At 38.9% G+C, this 27,137-nt stretch overlaps 1 protein-coding gene across 4 annotated transcripts in view; it reads left to right on the top strand.

The window, feature by feature from the left end:
* The window catches only part of SSBP2 (single stranded DNA binding protein 2), a 159,139-nt gene extending 146,436 nt beyond the window's left edge, over positions 1–12,703 (top strand). For all 4 annotated transcript variants that reach the window (XM_072360188.1, XM_072360190.1, XM_072360189.1 and 1 more), the window contains 5 exons: positions 4–74; positions 1,255–1,333; positions 4,311–4,339; positions 10,056–10,154; positions 12,311–12,703. In XM_072360188.1, the coding sequence (XP_072216289.1) occupies positions 4–74; positions 1,255–1,333; positions 4,311–4,339; positions 10,056–10,154; positions 12,311–12,340 (308 nt within the window). In that variant the 3' untranslated portion in view covers positions 12,341–12,703. The remainder of the gene's footprint in view (positions 1–3; positions 75–1,254; positions 1,334–4,310; positions 4,340–10,055; positions 10,155–12,310) is intronic.
* Positions 12,704–27,137: the final 14,434 nt, after the last annotated feature.

Raw genomic sequence — 27,137 nt, 5'->3', positions numbered from 1 at the left:
CAGATTCAACCAACTCTGGAGACAACATGTACACTTTAATGAATGCAGTACCACCTGGACCCAACAGACCCAATGTAAATATGAATCTAGTTATATACTATTTGAATAATATAGGGTTGTTATATCCAAACTGCTACATTCACATCAGACATTTTTAGTAATAAGTTTTCCATTATTATGAATGACTCTTTTGTTGCTTCCCTATCCTTTTTAATGTTTCTCAATCATGCCAATACATACTAAATAATGATTGAGGCACTCTTCCTACACAGATGAAACCTTAGAAACTTCTGATTGTGGATCTTGTTGATAACTTAGCTGTTAGATTGCAATGTAAAATAGACTTCCTTGTGAAATGTCATAATCCTTAGAGCTGCCTCTAAGTGTTTCTGAAGGGCTCAAACTTCCATATGACCTCCAAGAAAGAAACGTTGAAAGTGGCACAGTGTTATGTTGCCCAGCTGTTGATTAAGGGATAAGATTCGTATTTTTGAGAAAAAAACAAACTTCTGTTTTAACCCAAACTTCAGAAGTTTTAGAACTGATGAAAACTGGGATTCTTAGGTAGAACTTTTTTCTCCGATCGCTATGCCTTCAGTTTTGTAGTATTTCTTTACTATAATCATATTTCACTTTAGTACCATTATATGGGACTTAATGAAAAAGAAAGGCCAGTAGAACTTGAAAAATCAGACTTTTAGATATTCCTAGTTCACTACTCAGCGAATTGTAAAGAAGTATTCTGTAGTGTTAATGCCTCTGAGTTTTTGAAAACCTGAATTAAGGTTAATAAGTATAATTGGACAGAAACTACTCACACTGCAAATATAGCATCGAGTAGTCTGTCAGTATAGACAGGGTGGGGTATGAAAGCTGTTCATTAATCAATTACTTGTTGAAGAGAGTAGTGAAATTCCCTGTAAGTTCAATGGGAGTAGAGCTAGGTCTGCACTACCAGGTGCAGATCTGAAAATCATACACACCATATTGAAGTAAATAATGAATTATTGATGAATTTTATGCCAGCCTACAGAGGTAAAGTTCTCAAATAATCATGAAGGTAGCAGTTATAAAAAGTGAACAAAAGCAGTGATGCTTTTGCAGTCTTCACGTATGGCTTCCACTTGATTTTCACATTCAGAGCTGGGACTGTGCACTTTCCTATTTTTGTCCTGAGGAATATTTTCTTTTTATTAGATGACATACAAAAATCTGTACAGTAATACCAGTTTTTAATGTCTGATCCTTTTATAGTTTCCAATGGGGCCAGGGTCAGATGGACCTATGAGTGGACTGGGTGGAATGGATTCACATCATATGAATGGATCATTAGGTAATAATAGCAATATCACAAACATTGTGAATTTTCAATGACCAATGCCATTTTCTGTGTTCTCTTGAGTAATGTGCAAGACTGTATATAAAAATATTGTAAAAAAATAGCCTAAATATTAAAAAATTAAAAGTATTAGGATACTTTTTATGCCTATGACTTGGCATACATTATGTAGCTCTGGAAGAAAAATGCCGTATTTTATTGATGTAACAAAGTGTAGCTTTATCCCAGTGGATTGAAAACACTCTAAAAGCATACGTAACATGACAGTGAAGTGGAAATGATGGCCTGAGACCCATTTTTACTTACTTCTTCTCATCTTTCAAAAATGTGAGGTGTTACTGTGACATGCTGGTGCAGGTTCTAATCAATTACCCAGAAGTAAGTTATTACATATACCGATGTATGTGTTAAACTGTTTTTATCCCAACAGTTGGATATCTTCATTTGTTCTATAATTAGCCATCCGTCTGTTAATAATTAGTATTATTACTCCATCCGCACAAGCAGCTTCGTGCAAGTGCCAATTCTAATGCAGCAAGACAGAGCATGCTATCTTGTTAGAATGTACAGACAGGAAAAACAGGATACTGTTTTGACTTTTGACACTATAATTTTTGAAGGACACAAATCTAAGGGAGAAGCCCTGCACAACTCTGCAAAACATTCATTGCTTTATCTGTTGAGTAGCAAGCTCTTTGCTCTTTGCTTTTGCTCTTTGCTGGAAGACACTTGAAAAGGATGTAAGAAACAAGGGACAGTTAAATAAATTGCATTACTTCTCCATACCCACAAGAAATAAAGACAAGGGATTTATTTCTGCTCCCAGCAGAGCAGTAACAGTGCACACAGTTCATATGCCTTACTCTTCCATCTTCTGGTGACAGAGGCAGCAACTTCCATCTCTGTTGTTCACCAGCAGGGTTCTCTATTACATCAGAGAGCTGCCCCCACAAGGCACCAGCAGCTTCTTCCTGAGTGCCATTTTCTTTTGTGGGGGCAAAACCCCAACAAGCTAAATACATGTCCAGCAGCTAGAAGCCAAGCTGCCAATGTCCTCTGGCTTTTGTCCCTGGCAAAAAGCTCTGTCATCTTCATAGCATGGGTGTGGGTAAACCTCAACTTCATCCTGCAGTTAATAACATTTAATTATATACACTCATGGCAAAGAAATAGTTGTCATTCCTAACACCAGAGTTGCAGGCTGTGAGACAGAAGCATAAAAAGGCAAAACAAAGGGATAATTTTTTAAAAAATAAGTTTATAACAAGATGAGAAATAGTTGTGCTATCAAAATTTATGTAGGAGATACATTCCGAACTACTGAAATTCAACAGTACATGTCTATTCCTAATAGAACTGTATTTTTTTTGTGGGAGGACAGGTTCCTACAGTTCCTAGATTACTTTACATAAGGGCACTTAGTGATTTTACAGCCCTACTTTACAGATTACAATCCTAAAATGGGTTGTTGCTTTAATTAGTAATGATGTGCATTACGTGCAAATAAATGAGAAACAGTATAAAAGGGAATTACATCTTCTTCTGTCAGTTTCCATAGCCATAGAAATGTTTGTTGGATAAAATAAAGAATAAAATTGAAACAGTTGTAGGAGGATTTTGTATGTATGTAGCTTTTACTTGGTTACTTCTGGCAGTGAAAATAATTGCATGCTTAGTCAAATTAACTATGACTTTTTCATAAGGTTAATTTTGAATTGAAAATGAAATTGAGTTCTTTCCGCAGAGGAAGGTGGGGGGGAGATCTGCTTTCATTTCCGTGCTGCAGTAAGCAGTGGTGTCTCACAATCAAAGGTGTTAATTGGTCAAGATTCATCTTGCACTTGCCAGTCTTCTTTGACCACAGCTGTTCTACTGGAAATCTATTCAGAGCTGGTGGTTAGAAGGCTTCTGCTAATTTCCACCAACACGTTTTCTGTTGGCTGTGACAAAATAGCTCTTTCTCTTCATAACATTCATGAATTCGCTGCATTTGTGGAGAGACATCTTACTCTTTCTCAACCTTTATTTTTTGTGACTAAGTGTAGTGAGATACTTCACTCACCTCCCACAGCCCCCTTTGCTTCATTGTTTTTCTCTGACACTCTTCTAATTGGAATGTCTTTCCTCTAAATAGGTGAGCAGAATTGTTTGCTGTCTATTGCTGCTAAAAGTGCTTTCTATGATACATCCTTCCTAAAGTATTTCCTTTATTCTTGGCTTTAGTGAAGTGAGCATGCAATAAAAAATATCTTGCCAGTAGCCTTTCATTCACTGTATTTCAGTTTAATTGGTTTCTGTTATTCCAACCCTCAGGATCATCTGCTTCTAAAAGATAATGTCATCGTCAGTGTTTGTAACACATTAAAAGTGGGTATCATCTCCGCCCATTTGTGTGTAGATTAGTGCTTTTGGAGCAAAGACACTGATGAGCTCCCCCTAGATGCACTAGAGATGGAGTCCATTACAGCACTCCTTAAAAGGGAGTTCAAGTTCAGTAAAAATAATGATCTTTTCTTTTTCTTCCCTACCCCAAGAACATTAACTTCTACTAGTTGTCCACAACTTTGCTTTTATTTTTCTTTCCTTGGTCTGCAGCAACATGTCCCCCGTGTGTATGTACCCCAGTTTAATTGCATTACCTGTTCCCTGCCCTCAATAAGAGTTCAGGGAGGTTGGACAAACTCTTCTTCATCTTGTAGTAGGCCATCTCTTCCTAGCAGATGTGATTTAAATTGCCTGTGCCGATGAGAAATGCGTCCTTCATTCTTTTCTCTCTTCTTATAGTAGCTGTGTATGTGAAATTCTGTTTTGACTGTAAACTTTTACAAAACAAGATAGTAGGAAGGAAGGAGATCATAAACTGTTAAACATTATAATATTGCTGTCATACCTTATATTTAGTATGGGAAAAAAGCTTTTTGGTTAATGTCAGCTCGAAACTAATTTAATAATTATTTTATTTTAATTTAAGGCTCAGGAGACATGGACAGTATTTCCAAAGTGAGTATCTAGTAATGTATTTTTTTAACATTTCACTGTGAACATATTTTCTTTGTTTTGAAGCTTTTTGTTATGTATCTACATTTTCTGCTCATCAACTATCCAGAGTCTATGCGGACAATAAACATTAGCTGAAAATTTTAAAGCAATGCCTGTGATCAGTAGAGAATATAAATAGAGTCACTTCATACTGCATAGTAATGTGTACTAATGCATGTGATTAATATATATCCATTTCATATTTTGATTTATCATGTTACGATCTTCCATACTGTTAAGAAAAATGAACAGATATATAAGGAAGGAATTCTCCACAGTGAGGATGTTGAGGCCCTGGCACAGCTGCCCCATCTTTGGACATGCTTGGGGCCAGGTTGGATGAGGCCCTGGGCGGCCTGAGATGGGGGTAGGCAACCTGCCCATGGACTGAGAGAACTCTGAGGTCCCTTCAGACCCAACCCGTTCAAAGATTCTATGATAATACAGTTCTGATAATCAAAGCTCATTAGGTGCAAGTTGGGGTAATGCCTTTAGGATGTTACTTGTGTGCAGTGCACGATTGTCTTTGTCACCTCTGTAAGGCACAGTTAATATCTTAATCGTTATTGTAAGTCTCTAAACGCTGTATTTAAAAGTACTTGCAGAAGAGTCACTGTTTTTATTCCATAACCATTAAATATTTTACCCAGAATGAATGTGAGCTTAACCTGCAGGGGTTTTGCATCTACAAAAATAATATTATGCTTTAATGTGTCACTTCTGCCATAAAAATAGAACTCTACAATTTATGTGATCATTATTAATTTAGGAACTTATTCAAATAAGGAATTAATGAACTTATTTGGCATTGATAAAGCAGGATAAATCTGTCCCTGCCAACTGCTGTTTTGTACTCAGTGTCTTCAGGTGTAACTGACTAAAACTAATAAGTGTATCAGTAAACCACTGCACTTTTGTGCTTTTGATCTACAAATATAGAAAAAAAGATGAATAGCTTGTTTCAGTTACAGTTCTGTAGCTTATTCTTTTATTGAGAAATTTTTAACACTCTTCCCAGAAAGGAGCATGAGTTTGTGGTGAGTGTATGAACTTATGGCTGGCTCAGGACTAAGTAGCACAGCACTGCAGCGAGATCCCTCACTGTGCAGACTTTTTCATTTTGGACTTGTCTGTGGATGCTGTGGTCCTACGGAGGACGTCATTGTTGATGCACCCTTAGGCTGGCCCTGGGCTACGGTGAAATGCAAACACATAGATGCCTAGATTTCTACTTGAACAGGACTTTGTAGGCTGAGAATACACTCCCAGCTATCCAAAAGGCATGTATAGTTAGTTAAACCTATTTGTATATCTGAAGGAGAAGGAGGAACCTGAACTGTTCCCCAGGTGGTGCTCAGATAGGGTTATGGGAGAAGTGCAGCTAGTAAAGCATACATAGGCATGTATCATAGTGTGCTGTGCTGTTTATAATGGATTTGAGGTCGCTGCCAATGCAGAAGACATTATCTTGCATCTGAAGAAATTCACCACAGGCAAACAGCATAATTTCATAATTGCACGGGTGGTTATGGCCTTACAGCATCCCTCTGTGGCCTTTCCTAAAGAGAAGTACCTCAGCAGTATGACTTGGAGCTGGCTGCTGCTCCTGAGATGGAGTAGCGCATGTAGCAGGGCTATGTTTTTGTAAGCCTTTAAGGTCTGCATTGTGTTCAGGCCCTGCAAAGTGTAAAATAAGGGTCTGAAATGACCATATTGCCCTAGATGAGATATGCTGAGAGCTGCAGAGGTGGATTCAACGATAACAAGCATACATCACTTTAAAAATCAATGTTCCTGTTCTTCAGTGATGTTTTGTTTTGCAAACTGCAGCATTTTTAAGAATGAAATGGAAAACTGAAAAAGCTGTATCTATTAGCTTGCCATTGGATTAGTTTTAAAAGACTATATTAAACCCACTGGTATTAAGTATCAGTATATGTACTAATACGATTATCAGGCATTCTGAAAACCTGGATCCAGACATTAACCTGAAAGTCCTGTGATTTATTTCATGAAACATCATGCAGATAAGGTTTGAGACACGTCTTCAAATATCTAAATGAAAAAGGTGTTTACTCGGGAAGTAACAGAGTTGTGTCATTACACCATACCTTTTTCTGAATAGCACAGCTCAACATGCAGCCTTCACAGGTACCAGAAGTGTGTGGGCAGAGCCTCATGTATTGCAATGACAATTTCATGCAGTTAATACTACATAATACTGTTGAAATTTGATTGCAGGTTCTGCTTGCAGGAAATTGTGTATTTATAGAGTTGATGCATGCAGAATTGTTACATGTCTGCCTTCCAATTTTGTACACAGTTACCAGGATTGTTCTGGTTACAGCAACAGCCTCCCTTTACACATCACCAGCTAGCCCTGCAGTTGGCTTTTTCGCAAACAGATTTCCAGATTACTAATTAATATGACAGGAATTGTTCAGTGGAGTTAACAGAGTTTGTTTGGGTGTTGCTGGATGCTCAGATACAGCCGTAGAACTCCAGTGGATTAAAATGCATATTAGAGGAGCTGATTATCTTTTCCCATGAGATAAAGGAAATTAATCCAGCCTTGGTAGAGTCAGTACAGCTCACAGAATTCCGAGCTACATTTTCCATAGACAGAGACGATTTTACTTTAATTGGCTGAATGGCAAGACATGAAGCTTTTATGAAGTAGATTGAGATGGAGGAAGTAAATGAACTGAAATTATGCATATTAAATAAACATTAATAACCAGTGTTTCTTTCGGTGCCCGTGGAATTTGTGCAGTCATCAAAGAAATACTAGCTTTGGAAAAATTCAGCTAGTGCTACAATGTGAAACCCCATACTGGCCATAAAAGCCACCCAGGGGAGTTGCTATAAAAGCATTTATGTCAGGAATTTGAACCTTTGGGGCTGGCATACTGTAGCAATTGCAGAATTTCAAAGCTTTGTACTACACAGAGCAAGATAAAATAGGGGTAAATCCCCAAGGAATGATCAAAAGTGCGGGAGCATCATATAAAATAAATGTGACAAGGCCTTAGTGGGTTTTAAACTTTATATTCATAGATTTTAAGGCCAGAAGGGACTGCTATGATTGTGTAGTGTGACCTCCTGCATAACATAGGCAACAGAACTACCCTGAATTAATTCCTACTTCAGGTCTGGTAGGCGGGGTTGAGGCAATAGTTTTCAACCTTTTCCAAACTGTGGATCCCTAAAAATGAGCTCCAATAACTTCAACGAAGAACAAATGTAATTGTCTGATGTAAAATAATCAGTTAATTTGCAGCTGTTTTTGATGGTGCTGCTGTCCTGTGATTCCTGGGGAATCGCCATTAGAAGTAGAGTGAATGAGATGGTCAAGAAAACAGAAGGCCGAGGTCTCGACCCTACTATCAGTAATATTTTAGGCTGCTCATAGAAACAGTGATACCTGCGTGTGGATTATGTAATAATTTAATAATTAATGTATAGTTGCAAATAAATACACCAACCTGAGCCCATAACCATTCAGATTGAAAGTGGGGATCAGGATTATGGTAAAAACTTACTGGCAGCTTTTCATTAGCCCTGCAAAAGGCCTTGCAAAGCAGATGGCGTGTACAGCGGTCAGCCCCTACTGCTGTGCTGGCGCTGTAACAAAAAGTAACACATTTAAGCTTTGGAGAAGCTAGGTACAAATTACATTTTGTTCTCCTTGGAGATGGGAGTAAATAATTCTGTGGAACTCTGTAACATTGTATAATATTTAAATTATGGGCAGAGGACAGAATGGAGCTTTTGGAGTACCAATAGGAGCGTTCAGAGATAGGGTTTGAAGGGGAAAAAGTAAGTCATAGCTATTCAGTGAACTCTCTGGAACATGTTATTTCCTGCCATTGAGCACCACTGAATGGAGTGAGGCTCTTTACAGTGGTGCCCATGACAGAAGAAGAGGCACCGGGCGCAAGCTGGAGCACAGGAGGCTTCCTCTGACCATCAGGCAGCATTCTGTGCTGTGCAGGTGATGGAGCGCTGGCACAGAAGCTGTGGGATCTCCTTGGAGATCTCCAAAATCCACCTGGGTGTAAGCCTGGGCACCCTCCTCTGGGTGTCCCTGCTGGAGCAGGGGCTGGGACAGAGGGACCATGGCAGCCTCAACCCTTCTTTGGAAAGCTACTGTGGAGTGGATTGTCTTTGTAGTCTTGAGGAATACCAAGGAATTAAGGGGTCTTTCTCTTAATTTAATATTTCCTATTCTTTTCATTCATAGTTTGCCCTACTGCAGACTGAGTCATCCTAAATGAATACTTTCTGCGGGTATTTTCAAACTACAATGCATCTTTTTTTAAGAACCCTTATAAAACTATGCAAGCTAGCATACTGTCTGTTATTCTAATTGAGAAATAACATACAAAAAAAAAAAAAGGATGGTTTCACTCAGGATTCTTCAAGCTGTTGCTATTTAGTCACTCAGAACAAAATCTGTACTTGCAGTTGTAATTTACCAGCTTGCTCATTGACTGCACTGGGTTTTTGTTAAGTTCATAATGGCATATCAAAGTTGGATCTGTACTGGTAAAATTCAACAGCAATAACATTCAGTTTTTTGGATCAAGAGACACGAGGGGAAAACTATGACAGACAATGTAAACTGGTTTCATATTTCCATGACTATTCCTTTTCCATCGCAGAACCTGTGCTAACAAGAGTCTTAACAGTGATAGAAATAGAAGCATCTGTACTCCAGGCATGACAGGTTGCCACAAATGAGCTTTGTGAAAACACCTAACGAATTGTAGTGTCTGACATTATCATGTATTAGCTGTTGACTGAATAATTTCTGTGACAGTTAACTAGTTTCATCCTTCCTGTAAGTATCTGAATTTTGAAATAATTTTCTGAACCTTGTAGATCTGATTGTGTAGTACCTTTTATTTTTTTTTAATAATATTTAGCTTCGGATACCTTTGTATCAGTTGCAGCTAGACACTAGAAAAGAAAATCAAGACATTCTTGCAGTAGGCCATGTGGAAGCAAACACACAAAAATACAGCTGCTTCTGAAAGTGTTTGCAAGTCTGATTTGGGGGCTGGATTTGGAGCATTTTGTCTGAATTCTCCTTAACTCAGCTGCCTATAAACTCTTTATTAGCTGCTCACAGTGAAGTGGTTTAGCACCTCCATGTCTGACTACATTCCTGAACTACTTGTGAAACTATTTCCATTAACTGCACACTGTGAGCAGAGACCCCAGATATGGGCCCTAATTTATGAGGTCTGCGTATGCTGTCCACATGTTGACCACTAGGTATGCCTTTAGAAGTTGTGTATGTCAAGACACATGCTCATAGACCGCTGGATTTGACCATATAGAATGAGCATGGTGCCAGAGCTTACTCTTAGGTCTGCTGAAGTCATTTATAGGTTTTCTGACTTTAGTAGGAGAGGATGGTGGCAATAACCTTGAAAATAAGAACTACAGGTAAACAGTTGTTCCTTCAGGGCCAGAAACCTGTCTATATGGGCTGAAGTTAGTGACATAAGCCTGCACAGCTCAGCAGTCTTATCTCTCTTTGTAAATCCAGTGCATTGCATAGTGTGCTGTGCTGCTCTGTGTTGTAGTATTGAGAGTGTGACACTTCATGAAGCCTGGAAATTAACTGGTGCTCAACACTTAATCTGTGTTTTAAAATCTTGTTTAACAGAACTCTCCCAGTAATATGAGCATGAGTAATCAGCCTGGCACTCCCAGAGATGACGGTGAGATGGGTGGAAACTTCCTAAACCCTTTTCAGAGTGAGAGCGTAAGTATTTTTTATGGAGTTGTTTTAATTTGGGAACTTTTGTTCCTGATATTTTGTTTAAAAGGAAAAAAAAAATAAAAATGCATTCAGTGTTCAGTGGGCAGAGTGGGCATTTATCAAGTGCTGTCTGAGCAGCTGGAATACAGAGTTAACAGATCTTTACATCTGAGTGTTTCCGTTTGTGGTTGCTCAACCTTTGACTCCTAAAACAATGTGTTTTGCACTACAGGAGTGTCTTTCTAGGACAAATTCACACTGATGTATATAAATAAGAGCACCAGATTTTGTGTTGTAAGGAGGTAGTGTGCTCTTCAAGACAAGAAAGGCAAAGGTGCCCTCTAGTGCTCATTCTTGGACAAACAGTGTTTTTTTGAAATGGAGACAGCTTAAGGCAGCAAAACATGGTGTACAACATGTTGCAAGGTATTTTAATACTCTTGTGCCTTAAGCTGGGTTTCTAAATCAACATTTAGGTTCCTAAATAGAAGTGGCCTGATTTTTCAGAAGTGCTGAGTGACTTTAACACTTCTATTGCTATTGGAAATCACTGCTGCCGGAAGTGAGTGCAACTTTGTTAACTATGCAAGTGGTGAATTTTGATTTAGTAAATGTGAATAAACAGTTCCTCTCAGAGTACAGGCCAGAAAAATTGCATGGCAAGTTTAACGGGAATCAGATTTTGGGGTGTTTTGTTGTTGTTATCACTTACTTATTTGAAAGTGAAATGGAAAACAGAGCAGTTTCTACATGTTACTTGTGTGCATCTCCAGAAAGAGGGCATGTGGTCAAATTGTTTGGAGTACTGGAGGAAATCAGTTTGTACCACCTGGAGAGACATAACAAAAAGCACTAGACACAAAACCTCAATTAAGTGTGATCCTAGGTCATGGTAATCTTTGACTTTCAATTTGGCTTACTTTTCCTGAACTGAAGGCAGAAGTTCTTTGCCATTTGCCAGGGTTTTGATTATCTGACTTATAATAAAGAAAAAGTGACAAATAAGAACTATTTTGTCTTTAGATTCCTTGTCCAAAGTGATTACTGGGATACACTGACTATGTTTACTACAATACAGAAACTCATTTGAACAAAGGCTCTACTTTAAACATTTGAGTTGTTTTCCCTCGTTGGCTAACATAAGCATGCTTGACCACTGTGAGAGTGCTCAGCACAGGGTGGGAGTACACCCCAAAGTAGAAGAAACATCAGGGATGTTTTACCTGAGTAGTCCGTTCTGTGCAGCCTACATGACAAAGACCCATACTGGGTATTCATAGACACTTGGAAGCAGCCAACTTGAAGCTCCAGCTTTGGCAGTTACTTTACTGTCTGCCTTGTTATTGCAAAGGCAAATAAATCTCTCCATTTCTTGTATCAGTTTTCATTACAGTCATATTTCTTGTGTTTGAACATCTTCCTCTAGTTAGATTTTAGGCCAGTTGAGCTTCTATAGTCTGCAAATCACAAATTAGGTATATAGATGTGCAGTTCCTGTAGGCAATGTGCTGTGCCATTGATTATTTGTAATAAAGTACTGCTAACTTGAGGGCAGCTGTAACTTCGGTAAGGGCTGCAGTTCATCTTGTGTTAAAATAATAAGTTAAAGTGGTGACTGAACTTTCAGTTCACATAAAGGAGAGTGGCCACTGGTTCAGCTTGTCTCCTAAAGTCGATAACACTGAATAATAGAGACTAAAAGCGTAGCTGAGTTCCAGTCAGGCTTATCTGCACGCCCTTCTTCCCATCAAGTAATAAAAAGCTCTCCAAAATATTTACATGGTTCAGCTTACTACAAATGAGCTGCTCTACTTGAGGCCAGCTCTTTGACTACCTAAATCCCCAGTAGCCAAAATCAATCAGGAAAAGGTCTGGAAAGCATCACTGAAGTACTGGCTCATCACATCACTCAGGTAACACGGAAATAATCTTTGAGTGAGTTGACTCAATCAGTAAGAGCTGTATTTTTACATTATGAATGAAGGGTAATAGAAATTATGATTCTGCAAATTGAACTACAAGCCTTTGCACAGGCTATAGTACAAACGGAGGAGAAAACTCAAAGAGCATGTTGACATTTGAACTCATTGGTCCTGAAGTGGTTTTAGTTACCTGGGTAAAAAAAACGGTTGTTAAAATGTGAATTCCTCTTTTTTCAGTACTCCCCTAGCATGACAATGAGTGTGTGATCCGTTAACAAGTCTCGTCCTGAAGACCACAGTGAGTTGGCCCTCTTCAGAGAGCTACTACAGAAGAAAATTATTCATCCCAGTGTACAGTCTTAACAAAAGGATCTCAGACACAATCAGACCCACCATTTTTTTTCCTACCATCTCCCCTGTTTTTTTCAAGAAAGTGGGTCCCAAATATGATTGAGACAACTGAGTGGCATAACAGAACTGCCCATGATGGAACTGCAATTATCTGTGTATGTACGTGCGTGGGTAAATGTATATGTATGTGTGTGTGGCACAGAAATACGCACATACATATATAGCCCTGCAGGACACTGTAAAATATTATCACATGACATCTTAAGTAGAAATGAAAAGTAGGGACTTATATTCCATCTTTTTTTTTTTTTTTTTTTTCACGTTTACATTCTAATTATTAAAATTTGCTTGCCCTCTCCCCTCCTGAACTGTTTTACGTTGCATATATCATTGCTTTATAAGTTATTTTTTAAGGTGAACTCATTTGATAAATTCTGATTTTGTAAATGTCTGCCATTATGGATAGGAATAAAATTGCTTATAAGAGCTTTCATTAACTTGTGTTTGATACCAGTTACATACCCTGTGAATCACGAATTGTGTTGTCTCAAGAAATAGAAGAAAGCTCATCTTAATTTTTTGGAGGAAATTTAATAATTTTCACCAAAATTGGTGATTTTTTTTAATACTTTGCCTTTAAAAAAAAAAAAAAAAAAAAGAAAGAAAAGAAAAAAAAAAAAAAAAGAAGCACTGAAGGTTATTTTTCTTCTTTAATTGAAGCCTAATATCTGCAATATCTATTTTGAAATGGAAGCCTGAATTTGATACAAGCTTCTCAGTATATATAGAGTACTATAAGGTTACTGTACGTGAGCTCCAATTGCTATAGAATCTAGCAATAAAGTGTCAGGGCTTATTCTGCCTTTGGGAATGGATTCTCTACTTAGCACGATCCTCTGTAGGGATGGTAGCTAGTGGAAATACGGTAGAGTACTTATTAACGAAACCTGTTATAACAATTTATGTTTACGTTTCCCCTTTTCAGTGATTCTCAACCAAATCATAGTAATTCATGGTCTTGATGACACAATCTCCCAAGCCCATTGAGAAATCGGGTCACTCTGGTACATGAATTCACCCCCCAAACCTTTCAGTAAGCAGCCATTTTTGTGAAACAAAATGAGGGAGTAAACTTTTTATGACTACTGTGTCTTGTGAGGGTCTTACCTGTTGCCACGGAGAGGAGAGGAATAAAGGTCTGGGGAGTTTTATAAGGTCAGCATATTAGATGTGAAAGCTGGGAACAGAGTGGAGAAAATGTGTGTGGTCTTTCAGGAGGAGCTTCTGGAAACAATCCCACATCTCTTTAGGCAAAGCTCTAAAAGCAAGACGGTAGTAAACTTAGTTCCTAGTAGCCTCCAGATCTCCCAGGAAAGTGGAAGTTTTCAGTTGAGTAGTGGTCTAAACATTGATGATCATCAGTGTGAACACAAAGTGGCTGCACTAAAATTTATGCCACAGACAAAAAACAAAGTCCACTTTGGACTTTGCAAGTGGAAGAGCCGCTTAATAGGAAGAGCACTTCTGGACAGATGCTGTCCATGCAGTCTTGTAAGGGGATATTTTGTCATAAATTTGTGCTGAAGAATTGTATGTAGTATGCTCATTGTGATGGTAGATTCACATGAGGAGTAACAGAATCTCATAACTCATTTTTATTTTTATATATGTTATATATATGTGAAAATAAGAACATATACATATTTTATTCCCTTCCTAGGGCTAGATGAAGCTCTTGGAGGCTTAAAATTATGTTAAAATATCAAAAGTTTTGGTAGCATTATTTTTAGTGATAATAGCTACTTTGATTAGCTATAATCTTGGGTTAGATTGTCATTATATAGTTTTGTGGACTTTATTCCCAGTGATTATGAAGGTTGAGTTAATTTGCTTCTCTTTGGAAAACATTTTGTTGTTGTCTTAAGAGATGCCAGGAGCCCCTATAATTTGCATTAATAAAAAGCATAAAGCAAAATCTAGTTTTCTGAGATCCATCATGGTTGTCACTAATAAGTTTCCCTGGTTATGTCCACAGTACAGCTCAGCTTCTCCCAGAAGTAGTGAAAAGTGCAGGCATCCTTGCAGCTTGTGTTTGTCATCCGTATTATCCTTGTTGGTAGCCTTCCAAGAACTATTCTAGGACTCTTTTCTGCCCAGTTTCAAGCATGTGATATCATTGCAGCTGGACTAAGGTAGATGGATATATCTGGACATCACGTGCCAAAGCCCTTTCTTACAGCAGGTAAGTGTGCTCTCGAGTGAGCCTTTAACCTGAGTCCATCTGGGGTCTGCAGGGTGCCTCAGAGGGAGCCCCTGCAAAGCATCACTGAGATTGTAAGACAGTTAATGTTGGCACCAGAGCTTCTTGCTCAGCAACATTAAACAGAACTGTGGCTTTGTATTAATCCAAACTCCATTTTTAATTTCTCCTTCCGAATTTGGCATTATCTTCAACAGTTTGGCTTATTGGCACCTGTTAAGGATAGAAGTCTGACCATTAAATTAAATCTATGCATAAAGCAGTACCCTTTAAATGGAACCACCTGCACATATTGAATATTATTATCAAAATATGTTGGTCTAATGTATATACATGAGCATAACATTCTTTCTGATATATCTTCTGTAGTTCTTTTGAACCTCCCTTCTATGCAGTTTTTCTTATTGCCAGCAAATCGTTGTTTCCCCTTTACATTTCATTTCTGAGATGTTTATATCAAACATTGTTGCATCTATCCTGCAGCATGAATGTCAGCATATATACTGCTGGTTTCAAAAGGAACAAAACTGAGCTGTGCTTCTCAGGATGTGTAACTCTGTGCCCTCATGCTTCAAGTTACTAGATATGTTAGCACTTCCCATAACTATGCAGCCCCACGGATTGGTGGGACAGAAGATGTGCAAGCTTGCAAAATTGTAGATTTGGGACATTGGATTGAATAATCAGTGAATATCTTATTTTTGATCAGATATAAAGTAGCCTAATCATCTTGCTTTTTGTAAGGGATGCTTGCCTTCTGTGCTTACATACGTGAGTGAAGTTGTAAGTAACTCATTGCTCATTGCTAAAATCAGGTGATCACAACCATTCTGGAACTGAACCTGTAGAAAACAGCAGTACATGCTAAATGCTCACCTTATAAATTACAAACATCCCATTATTTTTAAAATTTGCAGGGAGATTTTTGCTTGGTCATTTGTTTTCTTTCTTTTGCTTATGATCCTTGTAGGATTTTCATCATATAAAGGAGTTTTAATATGGAAAGAAAGATTATTTCCAAGCGCTGACTGAATACACCCACTTGTGTTTCTAATGCACTAAAATATCAGTGCGTAACGTAACTGCTGTTTTTATCTGTCCTTATGCAACGGTGTTGTTGATTATGTCTGAACTTGTCCAGCTCTGGGAGAAATACTTTTCTCAGTGATGCCAGATAGTTTCTCCACGCTGTGTTTTTAGATAGATTTATTGCTTTCATATAAAAACAAATAATGATTTAGCAGATGGATCTTTCAGGTGAGGTTAAAGTAAGGCTTTTTGGGAGGTTGGACTCGATGATCTCTCGAGGTCCCTTCCAACCCCTACAAGTCTGTGGCTGTGTGGTTTTTAAGAGCAAGTTATGAAATCTTAAAAGCATAGAAATATGGGAATAATTTATCGGAACTGCAGAAATAGAGTCTCGTACCATCAGACCTCTGGCAGAAATTCTGCCCTCGTAGAATTCAGCTGTAGTTGGGGTTCATTTGTGGATTTCACAGTGAAATCGGTACTTTACCTTCTGCATAAACCCATGAGTAGGAGCATCCATGCCTAGATTTTATCTCCATATCAGAGTCTTGCTTAGACAAGAATGGGGTTTAAGCGAAGGAAGAAGCTGTATGAATCAGTAGTAAAACATGTAGCCTGATGTAAAAACAAGTACTTTGTATTTGCATGCATAGGTTGCATTATTTTCTTAATTGCCTGAGCACAAGGAAGAATTGCAGTTGCACCTCATGTTTTGGGAGTTAGTACATGCAAAAGACAGCAGTAATGGCGAGACAGGTCTCTGACACACTGTAGGCTGCCCAAATATGTTCTAGCTTGCCTTAGGATGACTGGCATCTGAATGACAGGCAAGTCCCCCCGCAGTCTCCAGAAGCAAACCCATCCATGTTTCACCTCCTTAAGGAGAGTACTGACCACCAGAATGACCGGCTTACTCACCTCTTGATTCTGCAGAGCACAGTGCCGCATGTCACATCTCATGTCCTCTGGAGGCATTCAGCCCTTGCTCTCCCTGTAAAACACTAGGAGAGAGATAAAAGCTAATCAGTTAAATTAAATAGGAAGAAGGGAGTAGAGCCTTGCCTCTGGAGAGCAGTTCAGAATCATTGCGTTTAGGCAGCTCCATGAATTGGCCAAAAATATTTTGAATTTTGCCCTGTTCTGTGGCTAGCAGATGAAAAACTGCATTTCAAGAGGATTCAGAATTAGATGGGCAGCATAATGAGAGACCAGCTATTACAGTATTCAGTGTTGAACATTTTACTTTACTAGTTAAAATGAATTTTCAGTTGACAAATGTTGCAGTGATTTCTTCTTCTCAGATCACTTAATTATTTTTAGGTGTTTTCTCCTGTTCTTAGGCATCTCTGATCTGGTGCTGGTGAAGGCAAATATGGACTGAATCTCCAGAATTTGACCATTTGTTTTTGCATTTGCAGAACACAAAGGAGGGTTGAAAGATACTGAAAACAAAACAAACAATCAAAGAAAACCTGGCAATTTTTTTTCTGATTTATTTCACAGTAAGTGAGGATAGAACCACAGCTTCTGTCCCAAATGCTCTTGGGTTTGGTTAGGCCTTCAGGAAGGGAATCCTGGCAAAGCACATCTGTTAAATTTAAACCCCCCAAAACTGTTTCAACAGTGACAGCTCATTTTTCTTTAAACTGATCTCACTAAGGATCGAATTCAGGATGTAATGACACACAACATCTATAAAAATTGAGTACACTCAAATGTAAATGACTTAGATTTAGATTTTAGTGTGTGCAGCTCCCTCTGCTTTCCAGACATTATTGGCTCCATCCTATAAGCTGCTGTTTGTGCCAGTTGTCCTGCTGAAACTTTGATGAAACCACTCAGATGGCATCATTTTTCTTGTAGGATCTCACCCTGACCTTGGTGAAATGGAGGATTTGTCTGAGGTGTGACATTATTTTGCAGATCTATATATGGAGAAAAATACAAAGAGTCTACTGAAATTACCAAAATGTTGTTTCAACGTGAAAAACAAAGGAAAAAAAATCCTTAGCTAAATTACTGATTTGAGTGCATGCATGCAAGTTGTTTGCCAGCACTGTCATCTTGGAAACAAATTACAGTAACAAATTTAGGGAAGATAAATGGACTGTCTACTCAACAATTGAAATTCTGATCCTGCAAACACATGCACATTTGTTTGAAAAAAAGCCTACACTGGCTTAATTTTAAGCAGATTTAACAATACAAATAATATCCTCCAGAAGAGAGACTGCTAAAATACTAAACCCAGGCTGATTGTGGACAGTCTAGAAGTCTTCCCCAAGCCAACATTTTATCTCATTTTACCGATTTTACTGGTGCATGAATACGTTCATGTGCCGATAGTACTGATATGTGGAACAGATATGGCTTTCTTCTGTTTCTTATTTTATTTCTTAGAGCATTGTCCACTGCTATATTACACGTTTTTGTGAACTTGTCCTTTCATTTTGCTTTCAGTCATGCAGCCATAGTTTCCCTCAACATGGCTAACAGCTTTGCAGTTTTAGTCTGAACTCCTCTTTGGTCACTGTTCTTCATCTAAGCCTAAAATATGTAAGAAAGTCTCTCATGTAATGGGAAAACTTGCCATAAAAATGTGTAAGGGTTTTCTCGGGTACATGTTTTCACATTTAATAAAGAGACAATTTTCAGTTATCATTTGAAATGGTCACTTTCTAGCCACTATTTAATATCTATGTGCAAAAGAATTCAAGAAAACAAATGACTTTTTTTTTTTTTTTTTCCTCAACCTATCTGAATTCAGCATTGTAAATACTTACTGAAATACATGTTTTTGGGAACCCAGACAAAACCAAAACTTACTTCCTAGCTGCTATGAATAATACAGGCCTTCATGCCTAAATCTCCTTTCATATCCCTAAGAGCAGATATCCTCACATCTGATGCACATGGCTCAGCAGGCCTGTGGGGCCTGGCTGTGGAGGTCTGGGTGGCAAATGGCCTTTATATCCAGCCCCACCTCTCCAAAGGAGCTTCTGCACTGCGTCTGGCAGCTAGGCCTGTGGGATCCTTGGGGTTTTGCAGGGCTGGAGCAAGAGGCCTGGCTTTTCTAAGATAAAGTTATGGGATGTTGGTGCTACTTTTTGGAATCAGCACAGAACATGTTTGGGGTTTTTATTTGAGGTTTTTGTGGTGGTTTTGGGTGTTTTTTGGGGGGGGGGGGAGAGTGTTTTTGTTTGTTTGTTTGTTTATTTTCTTTTTGATAGGCACATTTCCTCAGTACCTTGGGTGTGCTAGGAACTAGATCATACAGTTTGGAAGTCTGATTTGTTTCAGAAATATGTACAGCTCTTCAGGGTTGGAGGGAGTTATAACAACACCCATGGCCAAACCTATGTTTGTCCCCATAGAGTAAACAGTTTGGTGTGAGCAGTTGTTAGTACAGAACGTTGCTCCATACCTCAAGGAGCCAGCTCATCCTCTAGATGAACTGGAGATTCATAGGCTTTATTTTTGTTGTTTTATCATCATGCTTTCTTCCCTCTCATTTGGATTTTTCCATTAAACGTACTCTGCCAGATGTTTACACAAAAACAAGAACAATTTGCCCAATAAAAGCACAGAAAGTTGTTCACATCCATAACGAGAGTTCCACTATAGAACATTTATTTCATTACAGACACTGTGGCTGTGCAAGATCCCGAGTGCGGTTGCTAAGTGTTCAGCATTAGGAAAGTTAGCTTCTCACAGGCTTATTATGCATTAGACAAGATGACTTCCAGCAATGACATAAAATAGCCTTAGACAGAAGTTGGTATTTGCTGTGCAGAATAGAGGAAAAATAAAATCCAAACAGAGCCTATGTGACTGAAGTAGGAGATGATTGCTAAAGCTGTAATTTCTAGGAGAATTTGAAAAGTACATTAGCTGGCAATAAGCTTTCATTTACATCGACATTAAAAGATAAGGAAAAGAACACAAGTTCCTAAATGAAATAAGACAAGGGAGGAGAGGCAGGAGGACAGTGTGGGCTGGAACTTTCTACTGAGAATCAAGTAACTTTTTCTAGGGGGAGAAGACAAAGGGAAGACATCCAAGGAACCCTTTTTTACCCTGCAGTGGCTGTCTGAGAAGTGTGTCCCAGCATGCCCTATATGCTTAATGACCAATTGTGAAGCCTTTCTTTTTCTTTTTCTTTTTTTTTTTTTCTTTTTTTGTGGCAAGTATCCCCTTCCAAGAATGTTGTAGTGCATCTATTTTGTGCATGTTTGCCTAAAATGAACAAACAAAAAAACATGAACACAGCTTTTTATGCCAGATTTTTATTGCCATACATGCAGCTGGAAAACACTTATTTCTGGTGGGGAGAGGAGGAAGATTTAATTGCATATTCATGGTATTACTTAAAGCATTGGTAATCTGTTGTCAACTTGGTTCACGTTGTACACATATTCTATGTAGCCAACTGCTGGCATTATTACCTCAGCAAACATTGGTCTGTAAACTCCTGTAGGTTCTGTGCCAGAAACCTTGTCGCTATTGCTTAGTACTATAAATTCCTGCCCTGAAGAAAGAGGTGGCTTTGATTGTGCAGCCGTGTGTACTGTGTACTACAATAGTACCTGTTCTGTCATCCAAACTTGCTGTTCACGTCTAGGTAAACCTTTGTTAAGCACGCTTAGTGGTTTCAGGACTTATTTCAGACAGCAGGATACATAAGCTGCTAGCAGGAATATTAAACACAACCTAAGAGAGTATGGCCCAGTTTGCAGCCTGGATGAGGGCCTGGGGCCAAGCACGGTTGGGCAGCCAGCATCTTGCAACGCCAAGCTGGCTGTGTGTGCAAGCTGCTGCTGGGAATCAGACCCTGTGGGCAACACACACCAGGATCTCCCCTGGTGTATCTGTGATGGTGCCAGGACAGAAACCCAGAACTGTCGCTTGCAGCCAGGGAACATTCTCATTCATGCGGTGTGTCCTTGTCACCAGCTATCACTGGCAACACAACCTGAGAAAGTTGAAGGGGATTCCTACTCATTTATTTTTTGTTTAAGTGACTAGGCTGACCTTTTGAGTAAAGGCAGTCTTTGTTTGTGACTCTGCACCTTCGCCCATTCATATAAAACTCTTGAGTATTGTAAAAAATGTTCCTCACACCTCCAGGACTATCTATAGATTAAGTCCTTATATTTCTAAGTTCAAAAAAATTTTAAGATAAAAAAATAAGAGAGCAGGGCATAATCCCAGTTAAAGAGAAGTGCTTGCTGGCCACATATGAACAACTAGGCAGATGTGTTTTTGACAAAGATTGACTTTTAATAACACAAGTGAAACTAACACTCAAACACAAGTCTCTAGAAATAAAGAGAACCTCCGAAATTTTCCAAGTGATCCAGAATTGAATTTGTCAATCTAAATATTAATACAGAAAATGCATGCAGAACAGGATGGCATGCCTCTCACCTTGAGCATTAATACTGATTGTGTCTGGGGTCTCACAGATGTTGTATGTTTCAGTGCAGCTGTATTTCTCCTCAGTGAGTGCTTGACTTTCATTATTGACAGTCACAGAAAAGAGCTGATCCATGGCATCCCAAAAGAGTTCGGAAGTATGGCAACACAAAATGCCCTGTGCATCATAAACATGCAGATGCGTGCATGTTGCATTAGGGCGAATAAAAACTCCAGCTGCAAACTCCTCCAGAACTTGCATGTGATTTCTGAAGGCAGTCTCTTGGACCATTTCAAAAGGGCAGCAGGCTGCACCAATGAGAGGTCCAACAAGCTGCTTGACGGTGGTACCTTTCCAAATGGTTTAAGGTCTTGCTTTGGGGGATCATAACTAGTCCAGTGGCAGCCATTAGAAGCAGTTATACCACACATGCATCTTAATTTGAAGCTTATTGAATGTGTCAGAAAACAGACATGCACCTGAAGGCCTCCCTTCTTTAAAAGTACTTTTTGAACAAAACATCCAGCTGTTTTCCATGGCTGTTAAGCTGCTGAGAGGTTTGGTGGAGTTAGTTCTGTTGTACCAAGAGACAACAACCTGTGCCTGTGTGCAGAGAGCCTCCCCACAGGAGGTGCCTCTGGCAGCCAGGCCGTCACATCCTTGGGAATCCCTGGTGTCCCAAGAAGCCTGTCTAAGGACCAAACATGGGAAACGAGAACATGAATCTAGATTCATTGCTTTATCTTTAGAGAGTTCCTGGCAAGATCAGGGATCTGCAAAGTGGTGGAGTGCATGGTCCCTTATCACAAAGGCATATCTGGGTTGGAACCACAGACAGTGCTCTTGCAGACTGGTGTTTGGTGATGGTAATTTGATACCACCACACCAGACTTGGTTTTATTCCACACTGGTCTGATTCAACCGACCCTAATTTTAGCCACCTAAAAATTACCAGTCTAAGTTTCTGCTTTTATGTCACAGGAAGGGCAGAAGCAGAGGTGCCTCTGGATAACCGTATGATAGCATCCACTGCCCTCTCCAGTGATAAATCCTGATTGCTTTTAAGAGCATACAGTTGGGTTTAATACTTAGCTTCACATCCCTGGAATGGGCTGAAATGTAAAAGAATAACGCAGCTCCTGAGAATCTGAATCCATGTGGCTTCCAGATGAGTTCTTGAATCCTTCAGTCTCAAATGTGATTTCTGCCTCGTAGTTTGCTATTGCCTCCTTCTGTACTTCTTTTTTTTTTTTTTTTTTTAATATATATATATATATGCGTATATATAAGCAGGGGTAACTTGAATTAGCTTGTTAAACATTTCTGGAAGGTTTATCCCTGCCCTCCCTTATTTGTTAAATGGGCTCTCTCATTCTTTGTCTGCACTGATTCATTCATTTAAAGCAACATATGAAGAAACCATTGCATAGATGAATCAACACCAGCAATAGCATATGCTGCTTTTAAATTCAGCTGTGAGGTTGTAACTAAGATATTAATGTATATACTTTCTAGGGATGACTAGATTCCTTTCCTAAGAGCTTTCAGGAATGAATCTAGAAGCTCCTAATTTAGGATTGTGAAAATTCAGGTAGTAATGGCAGTATATGGGGATTTTTTGTACGCTTTCTGTAAATGTATATAATTTCATATGCTGGTTTGGAGATAAGGAAGGTACCCAGTTTCAGATAGACCAGATTTTTGCAGACAGCATTACTGTCTGTGTCAGCAAAGCCCATCTAGGTTCCACCTCAGGCTTGCACCATACACCTACCTTAATTCTCACCCAGCTTGGTATCTGTCTTTCTTCATTCACCGTGGGTACCAAGTCAAAACAACCATACCACTTCTTGTTGCAAGCTGAGGAACAGCTGAGGTTTAAAAATATGAATGTTGCAACTTGCGCCTTTTCACCTTCATGAAGTGTCCACATTGTCTCAGCTGAGCCTCCAAAGAGCGGCTGCCTCCAAAGTTGCCATATAATTTCATCACACAAACATAGGCTTAATTTGTTTTCTGTATTTTAATGAGTCTAACAGCAGCAGTATTGTTATGTTTGCTATGTTTTCAGAGTTGTGGGACATTCGGTGTTGAAAATGATTAGCATCTTGTGTAGCTATGAATAGAAAAACTGAGGAATGCTTCTTATGATAACGCTAGTACAATCCCTGCTCTGCTGTTTGATATTTTATGTGCTGAACTGAATCAAAATATTATCTTCAAGAATTACCCTTGACTCATCCCTCCATGATTTTTTCTGTTCCTGCTTCTGGGTCCTTAGTGAATTCTGGGCCGAGAGTAAAGCAGTGTCAGTGGCAAAGGTAACTGTGGTAGCCACTTACTTGTGGACAGCTTTTCAGATGCATACAGCCATTCTGTCTGTTGCCTGATACTCTTGCATTCTTCTCGGTGGATCACCATATTCTTGAACATCCTGATGGGTTTTGTCAGCCATGGAGGAGATGTGGACAAGATTAGCACCCGGGAAGTGTTGAAATGTAGCAAGTAATGAGCTATCTTCTCCAGCAAGCTTTTATTTTTAGTGCTTAACTTTCAATTAATGTTTATATTTTCAGTTATATTTTATCATTCAGTATCTTGAGGTGGTTTGAGCAAAATATATGAATATATATAATTTACAAGAAATATAGGCTTGTATTGTGCCTTTGTAATTCTCTTCAGCTTCAGTATCTATAAGCTACGAGCGGACAAACCTTTGGGGTATTCTTTACTACATAGTAGCTGATGGCTTCATTAATACTGGCTATTTGAGTCTTCTGGGTCTAATGTTTATGTTTTCCCAGGTGAAAACGCCATAGTGTTCTCCACCAGACATAAGCACAATGACATATCACTGCAGTGCATGCTGTCTCTTAGCTTCTCTCTACATGTGCTTGCATGTTGAAAATTTAGAAATGCTGCTGTATAAATTGCTACCTTGTTTACCCAATACAGGTGTTTTCCTGCATCCCTTGTTTGCTTGAAACTTATTAACATGAAAGTTATCATTGGCTTGAAAGGGAGTTGTGGATGCACAAAGGATGCAGGGAGCAACTCTTCAGTACTTTACAGGCTGCTGTGCATTAATGTCTTCTCAGCAAAGAAATGTAGCATTAGCAGTGACTTCCTAGTGAAAACACTGAGCGTGCTTATCACTTAAGACTTTAGGAAAAAGCGTCAGACTGTGTAATTGTATCTCATCTAACTTAGACACCTAACCAGTAACATTTGATGAGGCGTGAGCCTCACATTTAACTATGTTTGATCATGACGTACCAACCAACCAACGCAGAACTGAAAGGTGAACAGCCATGTTTTAGTATCACAGCTACACAAGAAATCACAAGTTTTCACGAGGTTCTGTTCTGATTTTGTTTCCTTATTTCTAAAGCATTTTCACTGTGGAAGTATTTTTCCATCCAGTTACCTGAGGCTTCCTTTCACCAACCAAAACAGTCCATAGCCTTCTACACTGTGAAAGGCAAGCTCTGTGGAGAAACATGGGCTTTACGCTTGCCCAGCAAATTCGAAGAAATTTCATCCAAGCCATAAAAGCCTTTTATGTTATTCTGTGTTTGTGTAATCAAAGCAATTAGGGATAGGAACCTCGGTATTGAAGAGGTCTCTCTGTCCTCCGTTTTACTCTCTCTCTGTAATTTGTAGGGATTTAAGAGTTATTTTCTCAAGGCTCAGCTGTGTCTCTCTAAACCAGCGCAGTCTACGCATCATGTGAGATTCAACTTAATGGGGATAGCATTTGAACGTTTTAAGATTTACTTTTCACATAGCAAGGAGTAATGTATGTCCTTAGGGACATGGACTCTTGCAAACAAGTCTGATACCAAGGATAAAAAAAATCAAGATGGTACCAGTACATCAGACTCTGTACTACAGTGGGTTTTTTAGCTTTTGTCATTTGTATTTTATTTTGCAGGAGAGGAGTTGGGGAATCTCAGATCACATGGGGGATTTTAGAAGTATATCACTCAACAATCATTTTATAAAGTCTAACTTCAAAATGCACTATGATTTATTACAAAAATATATTTTCTTCTGTTTGCCGACATGGTTGTTCCACTTTGTGATAAGTTAAACTAAGCAGTTAATTTGTTGCACTGCCTAGCTGCATGAATTCATCCAGTGTACGTATGTACCTGTGCAGCATTACTTTGGGTTTTGTATTTGAATTTGCAGTATTGATTATTATTTTTGTATTTTACTTTGCCTCTGTTATTGGAATTGTAGTAAACATAATTTATACATATGATTTTACAACTGTTTTGCAACTGAAAAGTCTTCTTTAAATTGTAAAGTTTTATTGATGGATACTCATTAAAATGGTATAAGAATTATATTAACAATTGTTTTGTGTTTTGATGCTCTCTGTACATAAATATATGTCTATTTATCTGTTTAATGGTGCTTGTGTCTTGCAATTTTGGATACATTTTAGAATAAAGTTTCATTTTACAAGAAGTAGTTGTATTTTCAAAAGCTGTGTCAAGGAAACACCAGTTATTTTCTCCAGGAGTAACTAGGGTAATGGGAGAAACATATGGCTCTCCAAAACGTCTATAACTTCAGGCAGAAGAGTGTTTGTTTCAAGAAAATGAAAACACAAAACATACAAGGATGCACAGCTGTATATTCCAGTCAGTTTACTGCAGTAATTGATGTCTGTATTCAAAACATTACCCAAAAGAGTCATTCTGGAGGCACGTCATAGCCCTCCTGATTCCATTGGTAAGAAGAGATCTGTGAACGTGCTAATGATGTCACCATTACCACATTGGGATGTAGTTTCCCAAAGAACTCTGCAGCTCTCTGGTCGTGTATAAATCTGTTTAAACACTGACAGAATTTTGGTAGGCACCTAAAAACCAGTTCTAGATTATAGGCTTCCATGAAATTCTGGTACTAAATCAGACCTCCTTTGTCCTACAACGTTTCACAGAATAAGGTCTCACCTGGCTGAGGGTCAGATCTAGAGCAGCTGCATTAGTTGAACTGTCTGCTACTGTATGATTGAGTAATACTTATTGCTAGCTCTAATGGCTTTATTTTTCAGAAGATTTATTCACATACTGAGCTCATCTTTTATTAATAAAATTCCTTACCTCTCCTGGCATGGTTCCCTTACAGGCACTGTGCTGTGTCCTGTTCAACACAGCACCCTTGAGATGTGCTGTTGTGCCTTTAACATTGCCTTGCTTTTGTTACAAATACATGTTGTTAGGAGGGAATAATCTAATATCCATCGGTGTGTTTTTTTCCCCTTTTAAAACTATTTAAAACAATACTGCACCCGTTTTTTGGTTTTTGTCGTTTTTACTGTTTCAGTTCAGGCCTCAAGCCATAAAGTGAGAATCATTTATTGACAAACACTTTAAAACCGCATTAGCAAATAACGTGTGGAAGGCAAGCCAATGTCTTATGTGGTTAACCAAACCTTCAGAGCTGTGCTCACTCTAGTTCATCACCAGTTCTCATTTCAGAAGAATGCTTTCACCAAAGACTGTATCTCAGCAATGTAGGGGTTTGGATGTAAGGCATCTTCTATCTGCCTGTGACCAATTGTTCCCTTTGCCACAATGGGCATCAGTAAAGAACTTCTTAACTGTGGGGTTGAGAGAGCTCTGGAACAGGCTGCCCTGAGAGTCTTCTTATCTGTCAACAGTCAAGACAAATCTGGTTGTCTGCCTGTGTGACCTGCTGTAGGGAACCTGCTTTAGCAGAGGTTAGAACTCCCACCTCCAGAGGTCCCATCCAAACAATCCAGTTCTGTGATTCTGTTAAAGAGAAATAGGCCCATTTGCAGATGCGTCCCAGAGGCTGCCTCCTCCTGGTAGGTAGTCCTGAAGCTTCTTCTGGTAGTGCTGGTATGGCTGCTCTGCCTTATAAAGCAGCTTTCTGCTGGGAAACTGAATGTCTGCCACAGATCTCTGTGAACTCTGAGAAGCAGCCATTTCTGTTTCTCTAAGGCTGCTGTGCAGCTTGGAGAGGTCTGC

Source organism: Excalfactoria chinensis, chromosome Z (genome assembly GCF_039878825.1).
Source record: "Excalfactoria chinensis isolate bCotChi1 chromosome Z, bCotChi1.hap2, whole genome shotgun sequence".
In the NCBI taxonomy this organism is placed as follows: domain Eukaryota; kingdom Metazoa; phylum Chordata; class Aves; order Galliformes; family Phasianidae; genus Excalfactoria; species Excalfactoria chinensis.
Note: the sequence above shows the minus strand (reverse complement) of the source record. Positions and strands in the feature narration are given on the sequence as shown.